Consider the following 27,586-nt stretch of genomic DNA (forward strand, 5'->3'; position numbering starts at 1 on the left):
CATCACATCAGAAAATATTTGTGCCTGTGCTGCTTAACAAATAGTTACAACACTTTACCAAAATACGGAACATAAAGTTAGTGTATGGGCTTCCATCCTAGGTTGCTGGTTATGGTTTGCCTTTGTTAGAAAGTGTGACGGGGTTTTCTTAGAAAACCACAGTCCGATAATTGTGGTCATCAGTGATGCAATGTTACTGAAGCAGAGATCAATTTAAAATACCTCACTGATGGACTGGATTGCACACGACTTCATGCTTCCTGTTGTTTGGGACTGAATCGATGAGTGATATGATAACTATCGGGTATTACTAACATCTGTTATCCTCTGGCTCTTAATGCATTAAAATTAGTGTGTACTTTTTACAGTTCTTATCCTCTGAGACAGATGGTTAAAATTATTAGTTTATGTAAACCAGAGAAAAGATAAATGCTGTCTTTTCATGCAACATGCATTAAGCAAGCTGCAGAGTTCAAGAACAGACCCTGGAAGTAAATAGCCCAGGGTTGATGTTATTTAAATTATTTAAGCCATCAGTTCTGTTTTCTCTTTTGTTCCTTCCAAAATCCTTTGTCATTAAGAATTTTAAATGCTTAAAAACACAAAGGACTTTTGTCTGGGCTTTTTGAAGGAAATGAGGTCAATTAGATGCCTGAATAGAATTGTATTTCAGTGTGGATTTTAGATAACTGAACTTTCGGGAAGCTTTTTGAATGGTTTTAGCTGTGTGGTACTTGTGATAGCAGTTAGCATTGTAAAACTCCACAGAGGTAGGTGCTAATAATAAGGACGAACAATTATGTCACCAGATAGCACTTTTTCCTTTGTTGTGCATGACGCTCTTGCAGTAGCTATTACTTGATATGAAATTCTTCATTTTTGTTTACTTAAAGAGCCATGGCTTGACAACATGGATCATCTGAACTTCTTGCATTTTCTTCTTTCTTTTTTTTTTTTTCTTACAAGGAATCACCTTTTCCAGTAGCCAGTATGGCCAGTGCTCATTAAACCTGTCACAGAATAACCTGGTTTGTACTATAATCCACCTCATACATCAACGTTGTAGAATTCAAACAAAACTCAACTTTGAGGAGGGGACAAATAATGATTATTCTTTATCCTCTCCTTGCCCTCATCCAAACAGCAGTCTATATGCTTCTGTCAGGAAAACTTAAGATTGAACTTTTTAACCCTGTGTCTTTTTTTTAATTCTTAAGCTCATTTCAGTAATGATGTCTGTTATTTCTTTCCCTAGAAATGAAGTTGGGCAAGTAGTGATACCTTGGCAGCTTCTCAGAGTACTTGTCTGATCTAACATTAAACAAAAATGCTTTGCAGTTCAGCAGAGAAAACCTATAGGTCAGAAAACAAGTTAAACATTAATTGCATTTCAGATACCTACTTTAAGAGCTGTTGAGTGAAGTTAATTAGGGTACAATGTCATTGCCTGCTGTGTGGCAAAACAGAGTTGCCTTGCCCTAATCCCCTCTCTGATACAGTGTGACACGTAGACACACGTAGACCTTTGCCCAGATAAGGAATAGCTTTTCTTTGACCACCATTAACAGATGATAGTAAGATTGTGTTCAGTACTTGTAGTGACATTTCCCCTTATTTAAGCATTTAAAATATTATTTTTTGTTTTAGTAAAAGGAACAGGGGTTGTGAAATGGTATATACTGATCCTTAAGGAGTAGAACTATTTTAAGGAGCAAGGTCCTTAAAAAAAAAAAAAAAAAATTGTTTCCACAACTTGAGTGTCTTTTATCAAAAGCAAGATTGGCTAGTCCTGTTTAGAGCCCTTCCTTGCTTAAATAAGAGCTGAAAGCTTTGGGAAGTGCTGTCAGAATATTGCACATATGTGCAGAAGGAAAAGCTAGATTATTAGTTGTTCATTGTAGACTACTGAAATGGACTTCCAGCCACCCCCGCAAAACAGGAAAAGAGATTTTTATTGTTCAGGCAAACTGGCAGAGAAAGGCATAGCCATATGGTCAAGTGACTCCACAGAAGCTGCCTACAGCTCAAATATGCTTTTGCCATTTCTATGATTTATTGTTGTCTTTGTATTTAAAAGGAGAAAAAAAAGCACACTGAATTATTTTATCCTCTCAGGTAGTTTGGTTTCAAAGCTGTCATAACGTTTATCCTTTTTATGTGAATACTGTTAGTTCCCACTAATACCGTTTTCTTCTTGGCAGAATTTAATGTCGGTCAGTATCGTCGAGATTTGGTGAAGAAATATAAATCTTTTGAATTCTTCCTGCCTGACAATGAAGAAGGCTTGAAAATCAGGAAGTAAGTTTTGAATGTGTTTGGCTATACAATGCTAATTGTATTATAATGGTACTTTGTAATTTGCTCTTGAATACTGCTTTAAGTTTCATTTTTGTATGCTTCAGAAGACCCTTAAGAGACCGCAATATGAAATGACAAGGGAAAGAAATCTAGAAGGGATTGAAAAGTGATTTATTTAGGCTCCTTAAAATCTAGGGTATTTTTTTCTTAACTGCTTCAGTTGAAGCATCAAAACGTGGAGAAGGTAAATACTCAAACTTGATTCCTTTTGACCTTTTGGTAAGCTGTTGTTGATATGGATATTCCAGGAAATTTTCTCATAAAACAAAGGAGAAAATTATTATTTTTTTTACCTCTTTGTCAGGTACCAGTTACTAGGCTTGACCTTTCCACTATCTAATTCCTATCATGCCGTTTCAGAGCAGTTGTGTGGATCATAAAGAAAAAGAAAAACCACATAGGTCCTTTTCTTTCAGGATTGCGTACTGGGATTTTTCACCTGCAGTACTTTGAATGTATTTGTCATTATCCAGTCAAATGAGCAGGAGTGACTCACTAGCATTCTCTCCCTGAGATTGTCTTTTTGGCCCCCAGACAGGTGCTTCATGCACTCAACTAGTGCAGTGCCTGAGCAGCTGCAATACTTTGCTAACATTGTACAAAGGAAGGTGAGCTTGGGGTAAGCATTTGTGCCCAGAAGAAGCACTTGAGGCTCCCCTCTTTCCTGGAGAGAATCTGCTCTTCAGTGTAGAGAAAGTACCTTTGGAAGAAAGGATAGATGAAGAAAAGATCAGAGCAAGGGGGAGCTGCCTTTCTTATGGAAGATTCAATAGGATGATCTTTTGATTTTCTTCCTTGTTCATTTTTGTATGCTCAGGAGAACAGTTAGTACACCATGAAGTAATAAGGAAAAGAATTTCTAGAGGAATGTAAATGTCATTTGTTTAGGCTGCTTAAAATACAGTGTATTTTGTTTTTAGTTGTTTCAGGTCAAGCATCAAAAATATCTGGACTTTCCTGCTGTCTGGACTTTGTTTTGTGGCTCCCCTTCTGCTTGTCCTCTTTCTCTTCTCCCTTCCTCTCCACTTCAGCAGCAATTAAGGACTGCTATAACCTACATAAAAGCTTCTGAACCTTTGTAGATGAGTGGTGCATTAGCCTTGCTAGCATCTGCCTTTTGCTTAGTGGTAGAACGAAACCTTTCATGTGCCTCCATGTCACCTATTAGACTAAATGGTGGGGAATAGCACATGAAATGGGCTGTGTGAGCTAATCTGCCTAGTTAGCAATGAGTTTATATTTATTTAGTGAAGATTTGACTGATGAATCTCAGTTCCTGACATCTGTTAACCACACTAATATGGAAATACTGTCAGGATTGAAATGTTTTCCTTTTAAAATAAAGTTCTGCATGCAGAATGTACATAAAGAGAGAGTGGTGCATTTCAGTCTGGAAGTTAGAACAGAGCAGTAATGCATAGAAAGGCTGTTGAAATGGGCAGATTCTTCTGTTGGCCCTTCAAACAGATTGTAGTTCTTTGAAATAAATGGGGCTTTGCTCTATTAATGAGCAAATAATACACAATGTTAATTTTACCCACAGTGTTATTTATGTGTTACAAATCCTAATGGACTTTGGAGATAACACCAATGCTGGGCAAATAGGAAAGTTGATAATGAATTTATTCCTGTCCAGATTTAACACAAGTATGAAGTGTTTGGGTTGGATTTTTTGGTGTTTGTGTCTTCAGCAGTCTCCAGTACAAATTACATTGGGTTGGTGATTACAATGGGGTATTATTTTCATGTCTCTCTCTAATACTTGACACTAACTTTGTTTTACTCTCTGTTTTAGCAGATTTTTTGCCATAAGCAATTTTTACACAATAGTTAACAAGAGAAGCAGATTACTGAAAAATGCTTTTAAGGTCTGTTGTGGCCTCAAGTTGAAGTGAATGTTGAAACAAGATGAAAGGCTGAAGCTGATTTTTTTCTTTTCTCTTTGAGAATCAAACTAGGAAGCAACTATCTGTGAACAGATGATGGCTATTCTGTGTTGATGTCTAGTTGTATTGGTTGCCCAGAGGAGCATGGGACTGGTCTTTTAGGCAGATAGCCATCACCGTATTTCCTTACTATGGCTTAGTTCACCTTTGTCAGTTTTCTCATGTTTCACGGAGGGACTGATTGGCAATATGTGTTTTTGAGGGAAATGATATAATATTTCCGGGGCACTTTGATCTCAAGGTGTAAGTGCGTTGATAAGATGACTTTTACCAGCATTTGAATTGTCTTCTTTTTCATTTTTAAGACAGTGTGCCTTAGCAGCGCTGAATGACGTCCGACAGTACCTCAGTGAAGAAAACGGGCACGTGGCTGTAAGTTTCTTGATGAAGACAAATTCTTGAGAGCTTTCTCTACAAAACAGTGTCTCTCTGATGGGTAATATGCAATCTGAGTTATTCCAGTATTTCTTCAGTATATCAGATTCTCTTCTTTTCTTGTAATTGTAAATTAGATCTGCCTTGTTGCTGCAGTGAAAAGAGCACTTAAGTTTAGGGTGAGGATTACACTGGGCAATCACCTTTGATTTGAGGGGTTAACTGGGGATAGGATGACACTAAGAAAATTGTCTACCTTCTCCACTCTATATAATGTTCTGTTAAACACATCTGTACATCTGTTTTGTTTTTTTTTTTGTACTTGTGTTTTTATTTGATAGTTTAGTGTTTTGAGTGGATGGTAATGACTTATTGAACAAAAAGCATCCTCAGTATTGCTAGGCAGTTGTGTTATTGACACTGAAGAAATCTCTGAAGAGAGCAAAAAAAACTCAGTTTAAATTATGGTGTATCTGAGTATTTAACGGGATGCAAAATATAAGGTGTTCAACAAACTACACTGTTGTGTATGTTGTACGTTCACCTGAAATATATAACATTGCTTTTTTAAAGACTATACTGACACAACTCTGGTGTTTTAATGAACAGGGAAAACCATTAGCTACAATTACAAGTTCTGTTGTGTGTATGAGGTAAACTTTATACTTTGGTAAAATGCTGGTATGTTCAAAGCTAAACATATTTTCTCAGAAAAGCCTCTGCATTTTTCCTTATAATTCACAGACAGGATTTGCTAGTCTTGCAGGTCTTCTGCATAGTTTTACACTTGCATTTTCAGTAGCATTAATTTCAGCATCTTTTTTTATGTGTTCTTTGGCTTGTTTTCAAGCCATTAGGCTGTTGAACTGAGGCACCTTTTAAGAGCCACAGCATTAATCTCTGACAAGGGACTGTGAAAATTCAAAGATGTCTTTCTGTGTATCACCGAAAGAAGCTGCTATAGAAATGTAATGTAACCTCCATCTGTGATCATCTGTTGTCAGACTGAGATATGTAAGAAGAGCGTGGCCTTGAGTCAGATAAAATAAATTTATTTTCATAATTATGTCTTTTTTTTTCTGGGAATAGCAGTGTCTTGACTTAATAAAAGGTAGCAGAATGAAGGGAAGGGGAATTATTTTTGTTGCATTCCTTCACGTTGAGGGATTTTGCACTCGTTTTTGTTGTCACTGACCATTTTTCACAGGCTATGATGCTTTTCTAATTCTTCCTTTGCTCTTTCTCTATAATTATTTTTAGGTCTTTGATGCTACAAATACAACTCGAGAACGTAGAGAAACTATTTACAAATTTGGAGAAGAAAATGGGTATAAGGTGAGTCAAAAAGCAGAAGCGTTCTTAGTTAATGCCTGGACAAGCATGGTGATGGTAGTTTTGCCCCCTCGCCCTGTCTGTAATCTGAGTTTAAACGTGCACTAGCATTAGGCACATCATTGCTAGATGTACAGTCAGTGTGGTGTTTTGTGTCCTCAAGCATTGTTTGTGATGAAAAGTTGCCCCATGTTAATTTTTCTTGTCTTTTAATGTTTGTACTCTTCGGAGCTAGTCTCTTTTATGGTAGGGCTTCACTTGCATTGTCCTGGACGTGTAATTCTTAGCATACTGTTAGCAAGAGCTATTTAAACTGTGGTTCTTAGTGTTGGCCATGTTTTTCCTGCAGAAACATGTAGGGAAATCTGTGTTAATTCTGTGCAAACCAAAGACTTCCTGTGTCTTTCTGCCTTCTGTCCAGGATTGTTTTGCATTTAGCTGTTTGCCAGTAATCTTCCATTTGCTCTAACCTTGCATCTCCACAAACCTTTGAGACAGCCAAACAGAAACCTCTTGAGTGAGGCTACTCCATTAACTGAAAGGTTCCTACTTTATTATTTCGGAAGTGTTAGTTACCGTTTGTATGGCTGAACTTACGTCCTCTCCATTTATTTCTGCCTCTTCCATCCTAAATTGTTCTCACTCCAAAATGTTTCCACTTACAAGCATTGCTGGGGCAAAGGGTGTAAAGCATGATGCTTCAGGGAACTGTAAGCCATCCATTGCTGCTGAGAGGGTCTGGAGAAGCAGACCTTCTGAGTCAATGGAGGAAAGTCCAAGGAAGGCGCTGTTAGAAAAGAGCATAGAAGTGGTCAGCCTGCTGCTTGTCCGTGTTGGTCTCCATCCAATTCATCTTCTTTCTTCCTTCTTTCTGTACATGTGACTTCCTGTTCGGGCTGAAGACTTTTTTTGTTGAGTCAGTATGCGTAGATCCAGAGGTCATTGCTGCAAACATTGTGGTGAGTACAGGAAAGTTTGCTTTAACTGCTTTAAGTCAAGAAGTTTAAAGTAGCTCAGTATGTTTACAGGTACATTCATAAGAACTTCCAGTAGCAAAAACTGTTAGCTCCCTTTAGTGTGATACTTACTTTTCTTTTATTTTCCTATCTGCGTTTATCCCAGAAGTTAAATTCTGTGAATAACAAATCTTCTTGCTCTACATATATTCTAATTAACAAAATAAATAAGTTTTTGTGTTGTGTTCTGCCCCTGCACTCATTTACTTAAACTTCCATTAAAAAGGGAAGTAAACTCATGTACTACTCTCCTGTTTTTGTTTTAAACAGCAAGTGAAGCTGGGTAGTCCAGATTATGTCGATTGTAGTAACGATGAAGCAACTGAAGATTTCATGAAAAGAATAGAATGCTACAAGAACTCATATGAGACATTAGATGAAAATCTTGACAAGTAAGAGATTCAGTAATACTGTGATCACAACTGGGTTATATTAAGATGTTTCATTAGAGGTTGGAGGATCCCATATTAGGGATGGGGGCTTTCTAGTCATGGTTTTCATGTCTGGACATCTTTTTCCACTGGTAAATGAGAGACAGTTGACTCTGGAGGCGTAGCCTGGAAGCTTGCTTGCTTGAGGGAAAATTGGCTTATGAGTTTATTCTGGGACAATATTCTTTCTGATTTTCCCACTTGGAGAATGGTATGATTTTTCTGGGATAGAACCACCATTTCTAAGTGATTCCAGATGAGATGTGCTGGTCGGTTATTGCTTTTTTTAAAATTTATTTTTATTTTAAATGTGTAGCAGGGGCCTGAGTGATTTGTAAGCATAACTTAATTTGTTGACATGGCTAGGATGAATTTGGAACACATTGTTCTTAAATGTGATTTCTAAATGTATTCATTTACCCTTGCAAATAATGCTGTACATGGAGGGTTGTGAGAAAGTTTCATATTTAGATTATCTGCCCTCCTGCCAAAGCATTCAATTGTTTTTCATTAACTTTCAACATTTGAAAGTAAGGTAGGGATGAATCATGTGAGGATGAACCCCGTTTCTGTTGGTACAGTCCAGGATTTCATTTCGAGCTCCAGTCATACCAGGGGCTCCTGGTTTGTTTAAGGACCAGTGCTATAGGAAGGCTGAGCTACATTTTAATGTAATTGAGTGTAAGCAATGTGAAGCTGGTTCATTTAGATCAGTTCATGCATGAAATATCTGTGATGGACCTAACCGTTGTGCCTGTGTGAAACAGTAATGATTAACTCCAAAGAATACAGTCAAAGATGAGATGATGATGCTTGTTTCTCATCACCTCCATTTGGTTCTATTACAAATATTCTTGTGTTATTATAGTGTAATGTCTCAAATGCATCTCTAGAAAACAGTGGTGGTTATTTTCAGCTTATTTGACTTTTGTCCTCCTTTAAATTAGATGCTACTCTGAAATTGTAGCTTAGATGAGAAAGGATAAGGAAAGAAAATTGAAATTATAACCTTTCTGAGGCTGAGAGAAAGTAGTGGGGTAAATTGCAGTACTGTTAATAAATGGTTGTTAGAGTGGTTGAGAAAATGTCCTGCTTCAGGCTAGTCCCTAGTCCATCTGATGCTGCAGGTTTTCTGGAAGGGTTCCCAGAGACCATGACTTTGTGAACCTGGGTGCAATCAGGCAAATAGTTGCTGTGGGAAAAAGTGTTTGTAACCTGGAGAAAAATATTCAGTATCATAAAACAGCTGGAAATCTTTTTGAAGCTGCTGCTGTTGAGTGCCTACACTGAATCTTCCTGTCAATAGAGGGCTGTCTTCCCAAGAACAGGATCTAGATTTGAGAGACAGACTGCAAGTGAAGGGAACAAAAAAGGAAGTTTTGTGAGGAGCTCACACGTGGAAGAGGAATAGAATTAATCTTGTACTTTCAGGGTACTGCGATGTTCCTGTCACCATTTGAGGATTATCCCTTAGGACTACTACATATTCCATGGGTAATTGAGGGTTTATTTATTGCTTTGGCTTGTTTTCTCTGCATTTTATAGTGAGAGAGGGCGTGGGAAGATTGTGATATGTGCTAATAGAAACTGTATGGAATCTTCATTTTTCATTGTTGTTGTTTGCTTATGAAAGGGATCTTTCTTATATTAAAATTATGGATGTTGGAAGGAGTTACCTTGTGAACAGAGTGATGGATCACATCCAGAGCCGGATTGTCTACTACCTCATGAATATCCATGTGACTCCTCGGTCAATCTACCTCTGTCGACATGGAGAAAGTGAACTCAATCTGAAAGGGAGAATAGGAGGAGATCCTGGACTGTCTGTCAGGGGTAAAGAAGTAAGTACCTCCAGAAAAAGCGTGCATCTGGGTTTAGGTTGTATCTCTGCATGTGTGCAGAGTCTGTCCTGTGTAATTACAACTTTCTGCCTCTACACCCTTTCCTCTTAACAGGTTAAAGATTTTATTAGATGTGTATGTGGATGGACACGCTTTGTGCTGTGATTTGGTATCAGCTCTTTTGTCTGTCATTGATTTAAATTCCTGTTTATCCTAAATCACAAAGCAGTTGTCAAGGAGGCTATAACTTTAATTGTATTTTTGTAAAATCCTAACTTGTTGGATAATAGGGAAAGTTCACAAGTTAAAGATGAAGGTAAAATTCCTGGAGATAAACATGGGAATAGCAGAACACTTGCGTCTTCCTTGTACTCCTTTCCTTCCCTCCCCTGTTCCTCTTGGCTTAACAGGACATGTATTTTTTTTTTAGCAAAAACTTGACAGATCATGTAGAAAAGTTACAATGAGCTTACAGAGGCTAGAGCCTGCAGATTCCAAAATGAATGTAGTGTCCTGTTTCTGAGCCCTCATCCAGTGTCTCATGGTTTTTATTTCAGTTTGCCAAGAGCTTGGCACAGTTTATTAATGAGCAAAATATCAAGGATCTGAAAGTTTGGACCAGTCAGATGAAAAGGACAATTCAGACTGCTGAAGCTTTGGGAGTGCCTTATGAACAGTGGAAGGTTTTGAATGAGATAGATGCAGTAAGTCCATCTTTTGTAAATGTCTAAAATGTTTCTTTGTTTGCTAGGGATGAAGGAAATGTGTCACTTTATAATGACGTGCCTTTTATGGGATAGAAATTCATTTAAGCAGTGGTTCTAAGAGGCTAGAAAAACTAATTCCTGTTTACCAGGTTAAATATTTTATTAACATGTAATAATTAATTTAATTTTGTTTTGCCTTTCCTGGTAAAACATTCCCTAGTAGAAGAAACAGTGCTAAGAAATTTTTAGTAGGTGGGGATTGGAAAGAAAAACAAAAACAAACAAAAAGCCCAAACTGGTGGTTGGCACTTTCCAACTGCACCTCTAAGATATAAAGCGGCTGCAATAGATAACTTGTAACCTTGCTCACCTAGTGACCTTGCTTGCCAATATATGTAGCTTTACTCATAGAGTGATTTAGAAATTCATTGTAACAGTGTCTGGGTCCAGCCAGGTGTTGCATTTGTCATGCGTAAAGATGTTCTAAGTGCCAGATGAAGTGAAAACAATTGTCAAATGACATTTACATATGATTTTACTATCAGAGTGATATTTGCTTTTTGCACTGTTAGAAACATGCATATTTTAATTATTTGTATTACCTCTAGGGAGTGTGTGAAGAAATGACATATGAAGAAATACAGGAAAATTACCCACTTGAGTTTGCACTGAGAGACCAAGACAAATACAGATACAGATACCCTAAAGGAGAGGTATGCTATTTTTTCTCCCAAGGTGACTGAATTCCTTGTCTTCTTGAGTGCAGGCATGCTGGCTTTAGGAAAGAAAAATGTTTTAAAGTTAATTAAAAGGTTGTCTCTGTCTTCAGGGGAAGGCACACAGGGACTTGTAAGGATGGAGCTTGAGACCATTTAGTCTGATTCAGGGTTTGAAAAGAAAATTCAGATTTAAAAAAACAGTTGAGGTATTTGGTCTTGTGAGCATCGTTTCTATGCTGGTCCTGCAGTGATACTGCAGGAAAACTGATTGCAAGGTTTCAGCATATTGCACGTGCAAACTATCAAGATTACCTTTTTCTATTCATTGTTGTTGTAGACGATAGTTATTTTACAAGCAGTTAAGGCCGAAAAGCTATGGAAATCCATAGCCATATTGGTCTTTCACTTTATTAAACTCCTTGCCTCTGGGAAAGTAACTTGCTGGCAGCTTTTCTAAAGCAAAGCCATTCCAGTGGAGCAATTACCAGATGCCACATGGCCTGGGTGTGGGTGCTAAAGGCTTAGGATTCAGGGCAGCAGGGCAGGGGAGTAATTGGAGCAGCTGTTCTGTTGTTTGTGTTGCACCCTTGGTAATGAGGAACCAGAGCTGTGAGATCTTCTTTACCTAGCGGTCAAGAGTAATCAGGGTGATGAGAGCAGCATGTGAGCATGTGCTTGCAGGTGTGACCCCTGTCTTACTAATGAGGCAGTCATTAAGCTGCAAAGTTCTCCTAATCCATTGGAAGAAGAAGTGTTTCTTTTTTTTGAACTGAAGTCTCCTCTGGGATGGTGACAAACATCTTGAAGCACTGCGTTGCCTCAGGTTGTCTGGTTGATCTTGGTGGTTGTCACAAGCAGCTTCCATGCTGCCAGTACCGGTGGTTCCCATGATAAGGGCTGGATCAGCAGGCCCCATGCCTGCCTGGGACGAGGGGAAGGCCTTCTGCTGCCATCGTTTCCTGCTCTGCTGGGCCCTGGTGACGTGTTGTGCTCCCTGCATGTAATGCGTGACGCATCCTGGAAATATTGTTTGCTGTGCATGTGAAGATTAACTTGAGTGCACACGTATAGAAACCTTGGTGTTGACCTACAGCAGCAGATTTGGTGTGCGTGCGCTGTTCGCGACGTGGTGTGAGAGAGATCCTGCCTCCTGCTTTGTGACTTGAAGAGATGGTGGCTGCCATTGCCATACCAGTTCATCTAGCCCATGGTTTGTTTTCAAAGGGCAGCCTGAACAAGTTAGGCTTTGTGAACTGTTTGTATGATGGCTGTAGGCTGGGCTTCCCAGATTTGTGCTTGGAAGAGAGATGCTTTTGAAGATGAGGTATTTAAAATACTGTGCAAGACTTAACCTGTATGTTTGCAGATGTTCTGAATTAAATTCTAGGGATTTTTTTGGAAATTTCTGAGCATAGTGACTAATTTAATATAGCTTTTCTATGAAGGAGATGTGTGTTTTTTTTTAGTTATATGTGTATTCTTTGATATATGGAAGATCTAAATGGTGGTTTTTAATTTCAGGAAAATTATTACTGCAATAGTTGCCAGTGTCCTAATACAACGTTTAGAAAATGGCTAATGTGAAATTAAGATCCAATGTATATACATATGCCTGTTAAGAGTTCCCTTTTTAATGTGCTATGTTTTTTTCTTCCCCCGCTTCTCCATCCCCAGTCCTATGAAGATCTTGTTCAGAGGCTGGAGCCAGTAATTATGGAACTTGAAAGGCAGGAAAATGTGCTTGTCATATGTCACCAAGCTGTCATGCGCTGTTTGCTTGCATATTTTCTTGACAAGCCTGCAGGTAAGTCTTCCTCGATAAGTTACAAATGGTCTATTTTCCTCTATTAAGTTAGTTTGAAAATTTACTGATTAAGGTTCCAAACAGTGAATTCAACCATGCCATGATGGTAGAGGGAATTGTTTGTGCTAGGCAAGTATACAACTATAATTTTTCATATTTGATCTGCTCATGTAGCTTGGTAGTTGATTTTATTGAGCTGCTTCTCACCTGAAACGCTGTGATGTTTGTTTTTCTACTCTGTCTTAATAGCATTTCTGCTAAAATAGATACACTGTCAGATAAAAAGAAACTTTTAAGTGATTGGCCTGTAACATAATGATAGAGTTAATGTTTTTGTAATCTGTGTTTTTTTATATATAATTTGATGTTTCATTTCTCAGAGCAACTGCCTTACCTGAAGTGCCCACTACATACTGTCTTAAAGCTAACCCCAGTGGCTTATGGTAAGCAGTATTTCCAAGAAGACTAAATATAGTGTTACTAATGTCCGTGCCATTGGTAAAGTTTGTGAAATATTTCAGTTAAAACATCTATTTTGCTGTAAAAGAGAATCAAACGGGTCTGACTTTGCATGTCTGCCTGTGCAGCTATGTTAGAATCAACTAATCTTTTGTTTTTTATTTTCTTTGTGTTATGCCAAAAAATATATTTTTATTAGCGAGGGTCTGGAAGTACCAGTGGTTGAAATTGCTATTGGAGAATTGTCTTGGATATTTAGCTTGTAGGCTATTTCACTAACTTGTCTGGCAAACTTGTGCCACTGAGCTCTAGTACAGTAAGATCTCAGTTTCTGTTGATGTGTTTGAGGGTATTGTGCTTTAGAAAACAAGCAAATCTAAATTAATGTAGGTTTAACATATTATGAAGTGTTCCCCTTACCCTTTAAATAGTTTTGTTCTGTTTTCCTGAAGTATTTGTTTGTGGACCTTCACATTGCCACATGAGCTTTTCTCGTTTGTTGTTGCTGGCATATGCTTGTGGGCAGCTATTATTAGAGCTTAGCTTGGGGGCCTTAGCTGAGATTTGTTGCTAGCTTGTAGAGTGCAGGGTATGGGTTGCAACATGTACTTCTTACTGGTTGTAGGCTGCTTGCTAATTAAGCTTTGTTTTAAGTTTAACATGTGCCTGCTGTTAATTTTCTTTAAGTGATGGCTTAATTGTATTTTCTGATACCTAATCACACTTCAGACAAAGTACCCTTGAGATAGATTACCAAAAAAAAAAAAAAAAAAAACACAACCAAAAACTAGTTGAGTTATTCATGGAAAATGCGAAGTTATCTTTGATTATCTGCTCTGAAAGAAGCAGTCTATAACCATACTTTGCTTTGTGTTTAGTTTCAAATAAAGTTGAGACACAGTAACTAGTGGTTACACTGGGAAATGTCAGAAGAGATTTTTGTCCTTTAATTGCAGTTAGCTCCTACAGTAAGTAGTAACACTCTATGCTCTGGTGACATCTGGTGTTCCTAGCTTTGCATGACAAGCTGGAGTTTTGAAAATCAAGATGTAGGACAGTTAATACTTTTCTAAAATACAGTCAGTTTTTGGAAGCTGGAATATGTCGACTCAGTAGTCGTGGACTGCTTCCACAGAGAGGTTGTCCTTTGGTCTTTTGTGTGTGTGTGTATAGCTGTTTTTTTGTTTGTGTATGTGTGTTTGTTTTTTGTTTTAGTGGGAGCTTGCTTGACTTTGCTCATAAATTTTAAGAGGGCCTGGATGTTTTCAGTGTTTACTCGCACTCAAAATGAGGAAGGAAAAGAAGTAGTATGAAATACTGTCCTTGACCTTTTGACTTCAGTGAAAGAAGTGCTGTGTTTCTTTTTTAAAGTGTTTGAAACATGTCTGATTAGGACATTTCAGTTGACCCACTTCCTGGAATTTGACCATCTCAAAATACAGGGACTGTGTGAAATATTTCTGCACTAATGCTTCTACAAAATCGTTTCAAGTTGATGCCTCACTTGGGCCCAGCAAGGCAGGATGCGTGATCAAACGTGGTGTTTCGCACCTTCAAGCTAATCCTGTTCTGGGGAAGCATGTCCCTTAGGGGTTTGCTCTTCCTGGCGTTTGAAGCCGCAGTGTCTGATCTTTAGAAGGGGAACTCTGTTACGGCCTGACAGATGGATGAGGATCAGTTAGACCCTTACCGCGCAGCCCAGGGAGTGCAATGTATTTATGGGGGGGCTGAGGAGCAGGCAGTCTGTTTGGGAACACGCAGGAGAGAGGAACTGCACCTTGCTGTACTTATGAACTTGCACGTCAGTAGCTAAAAATGAGTTAGGAATATGCACATCAGCAGTTAACTGTGGAGTAACTCATGTGCCTCTGCTTTATATTTAAACTTTACCATAGGGATTTTTTTTTTTCAAGGCCTCTGTGTAACCAGGCCTTAGCAATGGCCAGCATGGGAGATCAGAGTTTTCTTTTGCTCAATTGCAGGGATCCATGAACAGAAGGGTGACTAGGGTACTCTCCCAGTGCGAGAAGCATGCTTCCCCCCCATGCCCTCCCCTTTTTTTTTGTTGGATATTTCTGAGTGTTTGCCCTCCTGTGGTGGTTGCTCAGTGTTTGTGACAAATGGGGTTTCTCAGAATCTGCTTCCCTAAGGAAAGGCAAATATTTGCCATATTACTTTGTATTAGTCTATTGAAGTGCAGTGACTTTCTAAGGAAAGGCTGAAGTTACCTTTTTCTGGCATGCAATAATCTTATGGAGTATGTTATGAATTCAGAGTTTTCTGTTCATTTATTTCCTAAAAACTTAATTTGTTGTTTGTGGTAGATGATGGACTTATGTGTGGCATGTCAGGGGAATTTAACTATTAATGTTGTATTGGGTAGCTTTTATAAAAATCATGTTCATGTGAGATCTGACTGTGGTTGGCAATTTGATGTTGCTTAAAATGGTGTGGTCACAGTGTATTGAGTAATTATTCTCTAAGTGGGTCAGCTTGTACTAGCCAATAGCTGTGTCTTCTGAGCGTTTAATTTTTCTTACTCTGAAGTTTTCCATTTTGGGGTGAAGAAGAGAAGATCCTCTCCAGAAGGCAACTTTAAATTCCAATTTAGCTGCGGATTAAGACTCTTGTTTTGCACACATGAGGAACAGGAGTTGCTAGCAACATGAGGTGTACCTTGTAATCATTTTCACGTTCTAAAAAACGGCAGCAGTTATTTTCTGTACTACAGTGAAATCCTAGTAAGTCTAGGATGTTAAAAAACAATGCAAAATTACAGAGAAGAATTTTCTGATTGGATGCTATTGTTTCTGTATGTTTAAAAGTGGGAATTTGTGTTTCAGAGAAAACAATGATAAAGCTAAGGTCAGAATAGGGGATGGATTGTCAGACTGAGAACTGTATTCATCCTGGCGAAATAGATTCATTTCAATAGATTTATCTGTTCACAGTTTGGGAAATTCTGCTATGAATCAATGTTTAACCTTTACAAACTGAAAATCAGATTAATTAGATTGCATCTTAACTGTGACTTCATTTTTTAAAATGGTCAAATTCTAAAAATGTTTTCTGTCAACAGGATGTAAAGTAGAATCTATATTCCTGAATGTTGAAGCTGTAAACACACACAGAGATAAACCTGAGGTAAGAATATTTTTAAATCAGACAACTTGACGTAATGTTCCGAGCTCTTTTCTGTTGTCCTTGTGGTTAGAAATGATTTGGTAACTCTGCAGAACATATTTAATTTTACATTCTTACATTTTACAAGCTTTACTACTGGTGTGCTGTTGTGGGGGTGGGGATCCTTTTTATTGAGCAAATTTACCTAGAGCTCTAACAGAAGTAGTGTTTTATCTTTAAAAAAAATAAAATATGTATAGAGATGAATGAGAATTTGAAGACACGATATCAATCTAAAAACTTCAGTTCTTCCAGGCTTTGTCATTCAGCATAAGTAGAGTGCAGTCAAAAATATATATACTGTTATGAATTATTTTTAATATGCTGTTGTTACTTATTTTGGAGAGAGTCAGTAATGAAGTCATTAGGTTTTTTCGTCACTGTGATTATTACTGTACACTTGGTAAAGCACTACTGGTGGTGCTGCCAATACTGCAGCAGCTGGAGGCCAAGGCTAGAGCGGAACACTAGGTCTCAGGATACAGCAGAACTGGGGAAAAGGAAATTGAGTGTGTTTGTAAACTGGAAGTGGAGGTAGAAAGGAAGGCTGTGCTAGCTTCGTATTCTCCCTGTGTCATGTGCTTGGGTTGATTCTGCTGCTCGTGCAAAGCTCTTAAAATAGAAAAGTTCAATTGGAAGGGGCCCTTCAAAGATCATCTAGTCCAACTCTTCCATTGCTGCATTATGAAAGTTACGTAAAGTGTGTCATGATTAAAAACTTCCTGGCATGTCCTCATGCTAATGCCACTAGGTATGGCAGTGTGTCCTTGCTGAGGTTATGAGCCATGCCTACTAGTGAATTAAGTCAGTCTGATAAAGTGAGAAAAAAGGGCTTTTCAGAACATTCAGTCATTCAGAACAATGGCTTATGGTGAAAAAGAATATAAAGACAAATGTGTTCTTTATGTGTGTGTACAGTACGGCACAAGACACAAATTACCTTACTTACATGAGGGTACACATTGGTAGTTGTGCAGAAATGCTGGAAGAGTCTGTGGAGAACTTTTGTTTTAACGACTCAGGCATTATGAGTTCTGCGAATACGGACTTTTGGTCATTCATAGCAAAGACATTTTCCATCCGATAGTCATATTACTTATTTCCTCTCACTCTTTCTCTTTCCCTCTTTATCTTTGTGCTTTACCACTTTCGCGTCTTCGTTCGGTGTGTTAGATTCGTGAAATCCATTCTGATTTCACAGTGCCTAAAAGCATGGTGAAAATAAAAAAAAATAAAAATGTCGTAGAGCAGGTGTTAACATCATCTATGTTAAATAAGGCAGATCAATTGAACACCTATAGTTTGTCTGATAAAATACTGGTGCTGAATTTACAACCTGCTAAAGTTTCTTGGGAATTGCTGTTGAAAATACCACTCCTCTAACTGAAGGCATTAATTCTGGGGAAAGCTTTTAATATGTTTAGCAAACAGTGTGGTTATACTGGAGTGGCAGTGTAGTTGTATTTCAGGTGCACGTAGAGGATCATACGGACAGTTGCACTGCAGTGCACACAAAGGCACAAAGCTGTTTGTTTAGAACAGAAATAGATTGACATAATGAATTTAAAAAAAAATAACAGTGATATTTTTAATCAAAATCCCCTAGATGCCCTTCTCCCTGTCCCCGCAAAGTTACCCAAAGCAGTGGAGTTTAGGTGATGATACGTTGTTCGTTTTAGGATAGCTGGATGGAGGGCCAGGTTGATTCTGTCTGCATTTAAACACTGCTCAAAGGGCTCTGAGAATTTCAAAAGCTTACATTTACATAACCTACTCAAATGGTAATTGTTTCTGTTAAATTAAATTTTCAAATACTCTATTGAAGTCAAAGCATTTAATTAAGTTTAGCATCACAGATAATGACATTGTTAAACAATGAAACTATTTGAATAAGAATTGCTTACTGTACTGTTCTGTGCCCCCACAAGTAATTCGTAGTTAGTGTTTCAGGACAACGTGCTCCTTATCTGCTTCAGCTGAAAAGACGTATTTTCACACTGCAGGCAAGGTACTGGAGTACTTGTTTACAGTATGTGTAAACCTCATTCTGTGGGGATGATTTGTCTCAAGTGGATTGAAGCTGTGCGTTTGTCAGCATTGTAGCAGCTTAAGTTCCTGACCTTTTCAAATGAAGGAGTCCAGTCTTTTTACTGAATATAAATCAGGGGAACTACTTGAGCTATTGCTTGGGTCCTCTCTTTGGGTCAGAAAGCAAGTGCTGGGGTAAAACATCTGCTTTGTGCTTCTATCTTAGGTGGTAAGGGACAGAAAGGGATATTGCTCATAGCAACAAACCCAAATCCTATTTTTCCTTTTTTTTTTTTTTTTTGGGGGGTGGGGTGGGGGTGTGAAGTGAGGGAGGATTATTGAAAGCTGAGTTTGCTTACCACAGTGTCAAGCATGTCAGCATGAAGCCTGAAGAATGTGTTAGCGGAACTGGCAGTGTTTTAGTCTAAAGCAGGCCAAATCTTAGATCAAGGTCTGAGAAAGATCTTCAGCCCAGTTTCTCATAATCTGCATTCTTGGTAGAACGGAGAATAGCAATTAAACAGCCTTCTTACGTGAGGTGGTACCATGGCAGGCCTGATTCCTGAGGCTTGTTCTGGGTGGCCAGAGTCAAAGCTGTGCTTCCTAGTGTGTTTTTTTTTTCTGTGCTGTTTTTTGGGGGGGAGATTTTGTTTTAAATAATTTGATGCACTGAACATCTTATTTTTTTTCCTCTCTCTCCCTATGACCTCTGCAAAATGAGGTGAAATCTAGTCAGTGCAATCAGTCTTGAGCCATGAAGGTGTCTGGGAAGAGGCAGGTATAATACATTGCTTATCACACAATCAAAGTTAAAGCTTGGGAAGGAAGCATGTGGCATAGTTTAGCAAAGCACTTCAAGTTTGCTTATTTGGATAGAAGTGTACGTGCTGGAGTATGTGTTTAAGTGGATTCCTGCCTGGGCCCGTGAAAGACTTCCTCCTAAATGTGAATGACTTGAGCTTTTGGTGGCATCAGCATGGGATCAGTGATTACTGTACATACATTTTCCTGCTGTCTGGTTCTGGAACACCAGCCGGCTGTCAGTCTGCCGCATTCTGGGGCGGGGGCATTAAAAATAAACATAAAAATCTCTGCTTTTCTATAAATACGGCTGTGTACTTGTGAAGGTACAAGTGATTGGTGTTTTTGTTGGTCTTACTGCTGCGTGATAAATATTCTCCTCTGTATTTTTATTATTATACAGAATGTAGACATTTCCAGACCTCCTGAGGAAGCTCTTGTAACAGTCCCTGCTCATCAGTGAATCCTGTGTCCTGATCAACTATCGAACTTGGGGTGCCGTTTTCATCCTACTACTTCAAAATAAATTGAAAAGCAAATCATTCCAATCACTTTGAAATAAAACAAACAAAAAGCCCACAAAACCCACCAACCCAACAACTCAAAACCCAAAGTAAATCTTTGTACAGTGCATGGCTCGAAAAAATTATCAAATCACAATAAAACTGCATCGCCCTGGTTAATTTATTGTGGATGGGTTGTCAAACATTAATTGGCTGACACTGGAAAGCTGTTTTTGTAAATTGCGGTAATGTAAAGATCCTGCAGCGTTAATTTTTAAAGCTATTGTAACAGCCAGCAATCATTTGATGTTAGCTGAAGTGTGTTTGTTTGTGAAAACTATGAAGCACGACATCATGCATGAGATATGAAAAAGCTGAAGTTTGTTTTCTAGGCACCATTATTATATACTTCAGTGCCCTTGGGAGTGATTGGACTGCTACGTAGCATAAAATAACAATCCATAGTTACTGTACAACCTTAATCCTGCTGATCTGTAGCACTAGTGTTCTAGATGTGCTAATCAATGATGTGCTGTTTGGAAGAGGGTAGCAAGTTTTCACTTAAGCCTGCAACAGTTATTGAAGGTACAGGAATATGTAGAAGTGTTTTTAATATACGAATTACTTCCTTTAACAGCTGTTCTGCATTAACTGGGCTTCAGAGCTTGCCTGCCGGCAGAAGTGATTTTAAATTTCCTTTCAGTGAGGAACTAAGACAGAAAAAATAGGTGGTACTCGTTCTGCTGAAATGCAAGGAGTGGATGAGTGCCTCAGTGCAACCACTGGCTGGCTCTGACAGCGATGAATTTTACCTAGGCTGCAGTAAGAAGTGTTGACTGTTTCACAAAGCAGAAGCAGCATTAGGCAGATTATTTGCTCACTAGGTTGTGACTTGCCTTGAAAGGCATGGAAACAGGAGGTTTTTCCTCCCTCCAGCAGGCACATGATCTCACAACAGCAGGGCATGCATCCTAAACAGAATTACAACAAAACTTCTCCCATGCTGGAGAGACCGCAGCTTGTTTGCGATGTGGTGTCATGCCTTGGCTCCCTTCTCTGCAATGTTACGGTGGGCAAAACAAGATGGCCTGAAGCATTGTGCGATTGAAGCAGCTTTGTTTATGTAGCATTGAGTCTGGGAAAGGCGGTAAATCACCGAGTCCTTGAGCTGTTTTCTGAGGGGGGTCTTTGTGTCTTGAGTGTAAGCAAGAGTGGCATGTTGTGGAACGCTTTTATCTGCTGGGGAGGTTTCTCATAACGGTAGTTTTTTCCAGAACTGGGGTTTTGGAAAAAAGTGTTACGCATTTGCACTTCTGAAGTTACACCGCAGTTTTCTGAGGTTTATAGCATTCAGGAATGTCTAATATAACTAAAGAGCCCCCTGGACAGAGGGCCTCCTGCTGTACCAGTTGATACTTAGTTAAAGCAGCATGGGCTTGGCCTGGGGGAATGGGAATTCTCTTTGTTGTGATTATGATGTGGGAGTTTTTGTCGCTTTTCTGTGTTTAATTGCTGTATCCTCTTGGATATGCCATGGAGAAGGAGACCTGAGCCTGCTGTACCTGCTAGCACAGTTAATTAGGGAGCCCGGTTGCTTCTTTCTACCTGACTGTTGAGGTGACAACCCTTAGAGCTCACAGGGACATGTTCCATAGGTGCTGGCAAACCACTCAGAGCTGGCTTGGAGTGCTTTCACCTCTGTGGTTTGTGACTAAGGAAATACTGTGCAATTTTAAGCTAAACACGTTCAATTTTTGGTTAAGACAAAATCCATGAAAAAAAAAAAACAAACACAAAACAAAACCTCTTGCAGATGTGTATAATGGAGTAACATGGGATTTAAAAGCAGTTTTGCCCTTTAAGGGGTCTCCTGTTATGGCAGCATTGTTTAGTAGTCCTCCCTAGATTATTTTCTTAGTAAAAGAAAGGCCTAACGCTGAATGGGAAGGGACAGTGAGTTCTCTGTACAGCTCACCAGGAGGAACCTGGCTGATAAGAGCACTTCTTTGCATTGTCCACTTTATGCTTGTTCTTCTGCTGTGGATGGTCCTTATTAACTTCATCTGTTTTGGCTTTCCTTGTGACTCCCGTGCGGCTCAGAACCCTCTTCCCTGGAGGAGCCCTTTATTGCAAAATCTTCTGGCTTTGTTGTGAGGATTGCGTGTAGCAATGAAACTAAAATGGCAGGCTGTCCTGTTTGGAAATCTGTAGCACATTTGTTTCTGGGGGATGCTTTGTTCTGTAGGGGGAAAAAAAAAACAAACACAAAACAAGGGAGAGTGTGATGAGGAGAGAAGCAGTGGTGTCGGCGTGTGTTTGAGTTGAGAGAGGACTCGGTGAGGTGCACCTTCTGTTGTTTCACCTAGCCAACTTGAGCTTTTTATCTTCTTTATGGATATTTTTGTGGTCTAAGAAACCTAGGCCTTTCTGAATCTTAAAAGAAATGTGCCTGATGGTGCTGGCTGACTTGATGTCGTGTTCCAAGGCTGCGGAGATCCCATATGCCTTGGTAGAAGAAGCATTCAAAACCAGGCACCTGTCGTTTGGATTCCCACTGCTGCGTTTCCTGTGCTCTCCAGTATGTAGCAGCAGTAGTGCTGTTCCAGGACAGTAATTTTGTTCAAGTGTGTTTGGGTAAGGTGCTGCTGGATGGCTGTGGGGATGCCTTTTGGTCCTAAAAGTAAGGCAAAAACCTCTGTCTGCTCCGTAAGCAGCAGCATTGTTCTCACTGCACACTTGTCTTTCTCAGTCCACGTGGGAGCACAGTCCCAGCTGCCGTAATTAAACCTAATGTGATTGCTGAGGGTAGGAATCCACCTTCCATTCGAGGGGATGGTAGTCCCTTTCTAAGTCTCGCCTCATCTGGTCTTGAGCTAGGTGCCTTCTTTGTCTAATAAGCCCCAGGGTTTATTTATTAGGCTTTGTCCTACACAGGTTTTGTTTCTTCCATGTGGCAGTTCGGTGTGCTTTGCTTCCACAGCCTTTTCCCTTTCGCCTGCACTCTGACTGGAGGACGTCTTGTTCCAGCTTTAACTGCGTATCAGTGTTCCCTCTTGTGGCTGTTCCAGCCGCTAGGATGCTGCTTTTGTCTGACGCACCTTATTTAACTCAATGAGAGGTATCTTTTGCCTTGACCATGTTGTTTTCTCTTAGTTTTGCATTGTAGCTGTCTAGTTCTTGTTGCTTGTGGACTTAATTTCCAGTACCTCTGGATTCCTGCATGTTGATGCTCTATTTCGTGCTCTGTTTAATTTTCTTTGAATCAACAGCAGATGCTCAGCTTAAAAGATGTTAGCCAGTGTTCTCAGATGGCCTGTGGAGACATCTCCACAGTCTCAAGGAATTTCTGGGTATGTTGCATCAGTTGCTAAGAAAATATGAACAAATAAAACGAATGCCAACACAGTGGTGTTTTTTTTTTTTTTTTCCATTGTGGTCATGCAGAGTATGACTTGTTTTGCCAGCTCCTTATGTTCCTAGATGCCAATGCTGTCTCTGTATCCTTCGCTCTAGAAGGAATGCTGCCTGTGGAAGCATCTTTCTGAAACAGGAGCATTGTTTTCTTTACTCAGAGAGAGCAGTTGGAGAGTGGGGCAGGCAGCGTTCGCATGTGTCCTCAAAAAGCTTTGCGTGGTGTGCTTATGGTGGGAAATGGGCTGATTTACCAAGGGCTGGAAGGCTGAGCAGAGAGGAGAGGGCTGACAGGAGAATCAGTGAGGGCAGAAATGACATTGGCATACTTTAGCCCCGAATCGAATCAGGTACTACTCGTTTATCTCATTTACTTATGGAATGGCTGAAAATCCTAGAACCTGGGGTTGGAGAGGGGAGTGGTTTGCTTTTCGTGGGATAGTTTTGAGGGATGGAGTTGTGTGCCTGCAGGCTGAGAGCACTACCGAGTCCCCCTCTCTGCATGAGGCTCTTCTCCTTGAGCTGGACTAGAGAGACTTGTTTTGAAAGTCAACTCTAATCAACGTGGTTATAAAACCACTGGAACATTACCTGATGTCAGCGTGACATGCCAATCCGCCCACATGTCCCAAAGTGCATTTAAACTTTATGTTACTAGCTCTTTAGGGAGTTACTCAAAGGCTTCCCAGTGAGATAGCTGCTTACAGGCAGGACCAGAACAGCTTTCTGGCTGTCGATGTTGAGTTGTTTCTTGAAGCATGCTTGACACAAAGGAGAGGTGACTTTCCCTCCCTCCAAATTTTGTCAGTTTTTGTCTGGTTTATGACTTTTGCTGTGTGGTTTTGTTTTCCTCGTACACTGTATGCATGTCTGAAAGGCTAGAAGTGATTAGAAAAAGATGATTAAAAACAGTGGTTATAATTTATTTGTTTGTTTTTTAAATATAACAGTGTGATCTCTATATAGTGTGGAGAGACCGATTGTCCTACCAGACCTGGTGTGATATGTGTCTTAGAGATGCTTTTTGAGAGAGCCTGTGTTGCATCTCAACAAAGCACGCGGAGGCTGGGACGAGGTCAGAGCCTGGCTTCTGATTTCTGTTCTGGGCTGGGACCTTTCGTTTTGTTTTACAAGACACGTTGAGGAAATAAGCATCAAAACTTGCTTAATTTTTGTTTTGTGTAATAGTCGTGTGTTGAGTCAAGCTGTGGCTGATCACGAGACTCGTGCTTTAAAGTCCTTTTTGTCTTTAAATTTGCAGAATGTAGGCGTGGACCGATCGAGAGAAGAAGCTCTGAGGACAGTACCTAACCATCTATAGCTGCAGTTCCTGGTGGCAGCAGCCCTTCCTCCACCGGGACAGCGTTAAGTAGCAGCTCGGGTCCCTGAGAATGGAGACAGCGTGCTGAACGCTGAGCAAGTTGGAACAAATACGCCTCCCCTTCACTTTAAGACATTTCGAATGTGATTCAGCTTCTTTGGAGGAAACCTGTAGTTCTGGTTAACTCCCAGTGCCGAAAGGTATTGGTAAAAAAAAAAAGATTCATAGAAGCAGAGTAATGTTGGTTTTAGGTTTTCATATGTAAATTTGTGCAGTTTCAGTAGCTTTTATTGTTCATCTGTGGAATACTGCAAGATGGCTAATTGCCCGTGTCAATTTTACTGTCAGATTTTAACTAGATTTTACTTTCTTTTAGTGTTTTTGTAAGAGTTCCTCTTATTTTTACTGTGAATGGTTGCCTAGAATTACACAAAGATTTTTTTTGATGGCGTATTTAACACGTGAAATTCTGCATTTTGAGCATTGGAGGATTCACGTTGCAAAACTACTTTAAATTGGAAAGCTCATCAGTCACGTTAGCTTCTGTCTCTTATAGTGATTTTTGGTTTACCAACCTCAACTTAAATTTGTATGGGATGGGGAGACTTACCCCTTGGAAATAACACCATTAAAAGTAGACTTGCTATCTGAAAGATTCTGCGGTTCTAGCAAGATTTTAATGTTTTCTAGGAGCCAGATGTATTTAGATCACAGTGGAGGACACGGTATTAAGTAATGGCTGTGGGATACAAGTGGGAGTGTAAGACAGCAGCCTCGGGTAATGAAACTAGAAAGAGAAATGCCCCTTCTGCTGTGGCCACAGGAGGGGATGAGCAGCTTTCTGAGACTGGGAGGTAGGGAAGAAGGATTCAGACTGCCAAAGGCTGGAGAAGCTGCTTTTCTTACTAGTGCTGTGATTTTTTTTGGCAGTTTTTGGAGTGAATTTCAACATGTATGATTCTCTTTATAGCCACATCTAACATGTATATCAGGAAACAGTACAGAAAGGTTAGGTGGCATTTAACCTTTCTTACAGCTCATGCAAGAAAAACAGTTGGTAAACTCTGAAATTGTTTTTTAACAAGATGCACCTACATCTTTTTTTATTGTTTTTAAGCAACCTTCCACTATTTAAATTCTTTGCTGCTCTTTTATATTTCTTTGTGAAACTCCAGTGCTAAAAATGGAATTTTGTATGTCTGTTGAGGCTACAGCCCTCTGACTGTACTAAATCAGTGTATTTTGTATGTGTTACCAGACAACTGAAGTGAGCTGCCAACACTGTTGCTGGCTCTTAGTTCTTGAAGTGAGAACTATCTTTTTGTAGATAGACCGTGCTTTTTTTTTTTTGATTTAAGGACTTTTCTTCAATTGATTGAACTTTTACCATGTACATTGTTGATTTTTTTTAAAGAAACTTTTTTGTTTGTTTGCTCAATTCCTGTGTGAAATAATGGGCCCTCGTAGTTTTGCAGGGAAGGGCTACATTGTGTTTTGTTTGTGCAGGGTTTATAAGATAACGTGCTGCTGTTGTGATTTGTTTTAATAAGCTAATTTCAGCAATATGTTCAGCTCTGGAAGTAAGCCATATCACATCGCTGGGTTTCATTTCAGAAGAGGAATGGGTAGGGTGTGAAATGACCAGAAACGCTTGCTTCAGGTGCTGCTGTCTAGAGCTTTGTGTGTGTGATCCATTAGTTCAGTAACGCGCATTTCAGATCTTTATTAATTCAGCTGTGTTCATAGCTCTTATCTGAGGAGAGAGACCACACAGCGCTACTCAGAGTAGTTAATTTATTGATGCATATTAAACAAGGCCAACTTTGTGGCAAAAGTGTAGGAATAACATTCCCCCCTCCGATACCGTGTGTGCTTTGTGTGGGAAGCGGGGCAGTGCTCCAGGCAGCCCTCGCTCCTCCGGAGCTCTGCCATCCAGCCATGAGCAGGAGTTGTTTGACAACTTTTAAATTGAAAGAGTCAGGGTTTATTCTGAGTTACAGGCGGCAGATCCCGGGATACTATATCAGAAAAGCAGGGTTTTACTATCAGGGTGTGGTACTTGAACCTGGTTGAAGAAATGTGGAAGGAAAGGTTTCCCCTAGTGAGAGGTGAGCCAAAAGGCTGCTCTTCTGCACTGGCAAGCACAGCTGGAGGTGTCTCCCCTTTCTCCTTTTCTTTGTTTTACCTCTAAACTTTCAGAGGTGCTGTAAAATTCCCTGAGGCTAAATGTTTTATGTATAGTAGGTATTTTTATAGCCTGCTTTTGAATATACTGTGATGAATGTTTTACTAAGTGGGTGTTCAGTAAAAAGAGTTGTATACAAGTGTAAATAAACTGTTATGCTGATACTTGAAGAGAAAAAAATATGAAGTTGTCTGTTCTACTTTAGGAAGGTACTTAAACCATTGACTGCATCCAACCCTTTCTAGCTGGTAAGAGCAAATGTAGACAATGAATGTAAATGTGAAGCAGTTCTCCCCAATGCCTAACTACCTTTCCGGGGAGACACTGTTAAGAATGGCAGATCATCGTCCCTGTCTAAAAGCTGCGTACGTCCTCCCCTCGTGTTCCTGACCATGCAATACTGACCGATCTGCCACTGATAGGGGAGGTAAAAATCCTTGTCCTGGCCTTGCATATTTATACCCATGTGTATTTTACTACCTTTTGACTGTTAGTACACTTGCTAGCTCAGATGCAGTCTTTAGAATGGGGTTAAACTATCTTTTCTTACATCATTGGCCTTCGTTGTAATCTTTCAGACAAATGTAATCATTTGACGTTTGATCCAAGTAATAAAGATCAAATGCTACACCTTGCACTGCTGTGTTTCTTTCTGTGTCTGTTACGGTAGCTGAAGTGCCAGGTGAGGGTTCCTGCAGGTCAGCTGGTTTCCACAGCTTTCTGAAGTGCAGGAGTTGTAGCTTGTTTAAAACAGCTTATACATAAACAGAAGAATTAAGCAGCTGGTAGAATTACTCAGATAAAATAACTAATTAAAGTAACAAACTCAGTAATTGAGGGAAAAGTTGGAAGAATGCATAAAATAAAAGCACATCAAGATTTGTCCACACAGTGGAGCAGAAAGGTAAGAAGACTATTAACTTCTCCTTGTGACTGGTATTTTAAGATCTGACTCATGCACTTAAAGCTACAATGTTCTGACATAATCGTCCAGATGCTGCTGGTATTTTTCAGAAGGCTGAAAATCAACAGCAAAACGCTGCCTTCTGGTATGTATTTGCATGTATAGGTTAGATGGCCTGTAATTTGCAGGGGCACTTGTCATTCAGAAAGATAAGGACAAAATTAATAGTTTGTAGTTTAGAATTACATCCTCAAATTGTCAC

The 27,586-nt window shown here is 39.5% G+C and overlaps 1 protein-coding gene across 4 annotated transcripts in view; it reads left to right on the forward strand.

The window, feature by feature from the left end:
• Window positions 1–27,055, forward strand: part of LOC118248263 (6-phosphofructo-2-kinase/fructose-2,6-bisphosphatase 4) — a 49,464-nt gene extending 22,409 nt beyond the window's left edge. For 2 of the 4 annotated variants that reach the window (XM_050712842.1, XM_035547019.2), the window contains exons 3-14: window positions 2,202–2,298; window positions 4,610–4,676; window positions 5,940–6,014; window positions 6,914–6,970; window positions 7,298–7,419; window positions 9,092–9,299; window positions 9,857–10,003; window positions 10,615–10,719; window positions 12,400–12,529; window positions 12,910–12,972; window positions 16,068–16,132; window positions 24,176–27,055. In XM_050712842.1, coding sequence (XP_050568799.1) covers window positions 2,202–2,298; window positions 4,610–4,676; window positions 5,940–6,014; window positions 6,914–6,970; window positions 7,298–7,419; window positions 9,092–9,299; window positions 9,857–10,003; window positions 10,615–10,719; window positions 12,400–12,529; window positions 12,910–12,972; window positions 16,068–16,132; window positions 24,176–24,235 — 1,196 coding nt within the window. In that variant the 3' untranslated portion in view covers window positions 24,236–27,055. Of the gene's footprint in view, window positions 1–2,201; window positions 2,299–4,609; window positions 4,677–5,939; window positions 6,015–6,913; window positions 6,971–7,297; window positions 7,420–9,091; window positions 9,300–9,856; window positions 10,004–10,614; window positions 10,720–12,399; window positions 12,530–12,909; window positions 12,973–16,067; window positions 16,133–19,403; window positions 19,684–24,175 lie in introns of those variants that run through there. The other 2 variants (XM_050712841.1, XM_035547020.2) reach the window with 1 other exon arrangement.
• The last annotated feature ends 531 nt before the right edge of the window (window positions 27,056–27,586 follow it).

Source organism: Cygnus atratus, chromosome 10 (genome assembly GCF_013377495.2).
Source record: "Cygnus atratus isolate AKBS03 ecotype Queensland, Australia chromosome 10, CAtr_DNAZoo_HiC_assembly, whole genome shotgun sequence".
Taxonomy (NCBI): domain Eukaryota; kingdom Metazoa; phylum Chordata; class Aves; order Anseriformes; family Anatidae; genus Cygnus; species Cygnus atratus.